Here is a 5048-nt window from a genome sequence, read left to right on the forward strand (position 1 = left end):
AAAAAAAAAAAAAAAAACGCTGGACCAAAAGAGAATTGTAAAGGGGAGAGATAGGGAGTCATGCTCACAATTTGTGGCACCAAAAGTCTCCAAAGGCCCAAGTCAGAGAAACATCTACCCACCTGACCCAAATACATCACAGTTAAAACCTGAAGAATTCACGTGGAGGGCAGGGTTAGAAGAGGCTGAATCCACCAACCTCTAAATTGCTAGTGAAAAAAATCTTCACCCCATGAAAGATTGAATTTTCCACGCGGCAATGGCTAAGAAGAACCATACGTAATCAAAACTATTTTACCGTTTGGTTTAAAAATTTATAAAACATTCGTTACAATAGGCATGATTTTAAAAGGTGCAGAGAACTCAAAAAAAAATTCAAAACGAAAACATCATTTGCTTCAGGTGTGAGGGCCATCACTGGGGTACACGAAAATGAAGGGGGTGGGGGGAAAGTGGTATTATTGTGACCACGTTGCAAGAAATGTAGCATCTCTTTTGGGTTCGGGAAAGAAATAAATGGGGTTTTGTTTGTTCTCTTTTGGCATTTGAGTTAGGATCTTACACTAGCCCATGCCTGTAACTTTCGGCGGTCTCCCGCCTAAGCCTCCTGACCGAGGATAAAATATTTTTAATACAAATGAAAGTTTTGTAAGGTTTTGAAATCTAGGACCACAGACAGCCCTGGATCACAATGAGCCGCAAGCGGAAAAGTCCCTCCCCTCCAAGCTCGAGGAAGCTTCTGGACGATGTCCTCCGGGAGGCGGGATGCTCAGGGCACGCGGTCTGCCCATTCCGTGGATACCGCAGGCCTCCGCTCGAGAATGACCCACGCACTCCCGGCCCAGCAAGGTCAGCCCTGCCGAGGTCACCTAGGGACGCGCGGGCCGCAGCGCGCACTGCGGCGGGACGAACGCCCGGCCTGGCGGCAGGGGCGCATGCGCGGCGGACTCCGCAGTGGGCAGCGGCGGGAGCCCCGGGACCGCGGCCACGTCACGGCGGAGGCCCCGGAGGCGGAGCCTCGCGCAGGCTGCGGGCTCCCCGGCGGCACCGCCCCCACATGTCCCTGCAGCCCCGGGGAATGTGGGTCACCGCGCGGCCTCACGTGTCCCCGCCCGCCGCCGCCCAGCGCACATTATGTAATGCCGCGTCACGCGCCCGCGCAGCCAACCGGCGCCCGCGCCGCCGAACGTAAACACACCGTGCACGTGGCCCGCGCGGCCGAGCCATGTGAGGGGGGCGGCCGGCGTGCGGGGAGCCCCGGGCTTGGGATCCCGGAGGCCCCACGTGAGAGGCGGCCGCACAGACGCGCAACCCCGCGCCCCGCGCCTCCCGCCCGCTCTTACCCGCGTTCAGTTCCATGGCGCTCGGCGGGGTGCGGCCCTCACCGCGCCGCCCGGGGCTGCCGGCGGTGGGGCTCGCGGGCCCGCCTCATGGGCACCGGGCACGGGCGGCTCCTGCGGGCCACCCGGCAGCAGCGCTGGGCAGCGGCTTCCTGTGGCAGCGCTCGGCGGCGGGCACGGCAGCTGACGGGGGAGGGCGCCTCGACCATGTGACCCGCGCACACCCCCCTCCTCCGCCGCCGCCGGCGGTGCGGCAACTCCGCCCGCTCCTCCTCCTCCTCCAGCCGCCCGCTCCTTTTTTTTCCGACTCCGCCCACTCCTGCCCCCGGCTCCGCCCGCTCCTCCTCCTCCTCCAGCCGCCCGCTCCTTTTTTTTCCGACTCCGCCCACTCCTGCCCCCGGCTCCGCCCGCTCCTCCTCCCCTCGACTCTCCCGCTCCTACTCTTGGATCCGCCCCCTCCTCGCTGCAGGCTCCGCCCCCATACTCCTCCTCCATTCCTCACACTTCGACTCCGGACGCTCCCTTCGCCAGGCTCCACCTCCTCCTCTTGGCCCCGCCCCCTGGCCCTCGCCCCGGTCGGCCCCGCCCTCTCCCGCAGCAACTCTCCAGGCTTCTCCCCCTTCGCCAGGCCCTGGCCGCGCCTTCCTCCAGGCTCTGGCCCCGCCCACTCCACCTCTTCCCTCCCGGGCTCCTCTCGCGGCACCCCCCATCCCCAATCCCCACCCCTGCCTACTGATCTCCCGCTGCTAAAGGTGCTCTCTCCCCTTCCCCCTCTGCGGTCTCCTCCGCCGTCCACAAGGTTCACAGCCGCCAAGCTTTCCAGGACTCTGAGCTTGGCTAGCTTGACCTGCCTGTCTCCCTCAATGCCTAGCTTCCGGGGATACCGACCCTTTCTTTTACCGCTATCCCCTTAGATGTTCCCATCCAAGCTCATCACTTAAATAAATGTGTGTTGTAACGATGCTCGCATTCACATTTCCAGGGAAGACCTCAGCTTTGAATTCCCATGGTCAGCAGCGGGCTTGGTTACGGGACCCTTGACCTCTCAGTTTAGGACCATGCACAGGTACACGCACACATTCTCACAACTCAGCAAACGTATACTAAAGATTGGTGCATTTCACTCTGCATGTAAATTTTCTATCAGACTAAAAACAGAAACAAATTGGCTGCGTGCTGAAGTGAATCCAGGAAGGTGTGCTTTGAGGTATCCATGCAAATGCGATGCAGAAAAAAAGATGGGGTGACATCTGCCCGGACACATAGACAGTAAAACGGAAAGTTTAGGTGGTGGATTTGACCCTTGTAACAAGCATTTCTGTTTGCACTGAAATGATTCGCTGTAGAATGTTGGAGCGTGTCCTAGAATAGACACGTTTACATGTGAATACTCTCCCACCTCCCCACACAGAAGTTCCCTCGCTGTAGCAATGTTTGGTATGCTGGCTAACCAGCCTGAAGTCATCAATTTAAGTTTCTAACATGCCCTCTAGTCGTTTTTTATATTCTATTTAATCCTTAACAAATCTGAGCTGGTCTACTCTCAAAATATCTCTACTGCCCCCCCACGGGGGTGGAGCATGGCCTGGGATGCTGCAACAGCTTCCTAACTATGGTCTGCTCCTTGGGCCACCCACAGTCTTTTCTCCCCAGCAGAGTGTTATTTTTAAAATAGTCCCTATTGCCCTGCCTCAACAATGAAAAAACCCCACGGTCTTCCCTAAATCTGTACAGCCCTGTTAGGGCCGTGCCTCTGTCTCAGCAAGGGCTCCGACCAGGACGTCCTCTTCTTCCTTGCCTCTGGGCTGTATCATCCCCGTGTGACATCAATGCAAATTTCCCAGCTTCTATTACAGCTTGCCTTTGCCTTGAGATCGACTCCCATCTACCTCACAAGTAAAATGTGGTTAATGCAAGCCGTCTAGAGAGACAGAAAATCATGAGTGGCTTCTGCTCTTAAAAGGCTACCTACTGTTTTATAGCTACATGGCGTTCTGGATGGCAAAACTACAAGTAGGGGACAGAAAAGATCACTGAGCACCAAGGACTTAGAGGTCATTGAAGCTTCCATAGGATACTGTTACACTGAATACATGGGAGTGTGTGTCTGTCAAAAATCTATAGCTGTCTAGTGTCAGAAGTTAACTAGAGCCTCGGTGGTAATGATGCATTCACGTGCCTCTGTGGGGCAGGATGTTGACTGTGGGCAAGTTGTGTCTTGGTGGGGACCGAAGGTACGTAGGAACTCTTGGTACTTTCCACGTTTTTGCTGTGAACTGAAAACAGCTCTGTGTGTGTGTGTGTGTGTGTGTGTGTGTGTGTGTGTGTGTGTGTGTGTTAGGTCTCAAGCCTGGGACAAATGGCAAACCACCATATCAAAGTAGATCTGGCTGCCGGGTTCTCCCAGCATCCCTCAGTCCCTACCTCATCCAGGGTATGCCTGGCACACCCTGCCCCTATCTTAAACTTCTCCAGCCCAGGAACTAGGCTGCCCTTCCCCCAGCAGCTCTTCCCTACATAAGCCAGATATTTTGGTTACCTTATATCAACCCTTAGCAACCCTGACAGTAAATAAAGAACTCTGGAGGAAAGAGGCAGGCTTTTTGGTTGATTGATTGGTTAGTGTATGGGTATTGCCTGCTTGGGTGTGTCCACCACAGCCATGGAACACATGCAGAGGCCAGAAAAGGGTGTTAGATCACTTGGAACTGAAGTCACGGAAGGTTGGAAGCCACCACGTAGGTGCTGAGATCAAACCTGGGTCCTCTGGAAGCCAGTGCCCTGAAAATGACTCTGCCCTGCCCCCACGACCTTGCTCTCCTCCCTCTGGTAGTTACAGGACTTTGACAGAGTGCACCACCGAGGGCTTCCAGGTCATATTTTGGCCTTGGAGTGTAAAACAGCTATCAGAGCATTCAGGATTCAGGGCAGGTATTCTAAACTCATCAGAGGCTGCATCAGCTCTTCTGACTAAACCTCTTGGCTAGGACAAGGAGATCACAGCACACACACACACACACACACACACACACACACACACAAGAGGGGACACAAATCTTACTCCAAACAAGGATTATCAAGCTCATATTCTGAACAGAGTATGGGAAAGAACATACCACAACCACCGCTATTCAAACAGTACAGCAGTTTTTAAATATTCCTTAAAAGATATGGGGGGAGGGTTATTATTTTGTTTTGTTTTAAGCAAAGTCTCACTGTGTAGCCCTGACTGGCCTAGAATTCACTATATAGAACAGATTGGACTTGAGCTCACAGAGATCCTCTTGACTCTGCTTCCCAAGTGCTAGGATTAAAGTCATGTGCCACTATATCCAGTTGAACTTTTTTTTTTTGGCTTTTTGAGACAGGGTTGCTCAGTAATAGACTGGCCTCAAACTCAGAGAGATCTACCTTGTCTCCCAAGTGCTGGGAGTAAAGGCATGCAACACCACTGCCTGGCCGAGGCTGCAGTTCTCCAGGTGAGCATTCTCATCCTCTCTGAGAGGCAGCATTTCCCAAGGGAGGAAGTAAGGAGAACAGATGACACAGAGAAAGTGACGCAATCAAGAAGAAGTAAGAAGCCAGGCCGTGGTGGCACATGCCTTTAATCCCAGCACTTGGGAGGCAAAGGCAGGCGGATCTCTGTGAGTTCGAGACCAGCCTGGTCTACAAGAGCTAGATCCAGGACAGGCTCCAAAACCACAGAGA

At 54.3% G+C, this 5048-nt stretch overlaps 1 protein-coding gene across 1 annotated transcript in view; it reads right to left on the minus strand.

Moving 5' to 3' along the window:
• Positions 1 to 1491, minus strand: part of Nr1d2 (nuclear receptor subfamily 1 group D member 2) — a 26057-nt gene extending 24566 nt beyond the window's left edge. Inside the window, exon 1 of the mRNA XM_005348560.3 lies at positions 1344 to 1491. Within this exon, the coding sequence (XP_005348617.1) occupies positions 1344 to 1359 (16 nt within the window). The 5' untranslated portion in view covers positions 1360 to 1491. The remainder of the gene's footprint in view (positions 1 to 1343) is intronic.
• Between the last annotated feature and the right edge of the window lie 3557 nt (positions 1492 to 5048).

This window comes from Microtus ochrogaster, chromosome 6, assembly GCF_000317375.1.
Source record: "Microtus ochrogaster isolate Prairie Vole_2 chromosome 6, MicOch1.0, whole genome shotgun sequence".
Lineage (NCBI taxonomy): Eukaryota > Metazoa > Chordata > Mammalia > Rodentia > Cricetidae > Microtus > Microtus ochrogaster.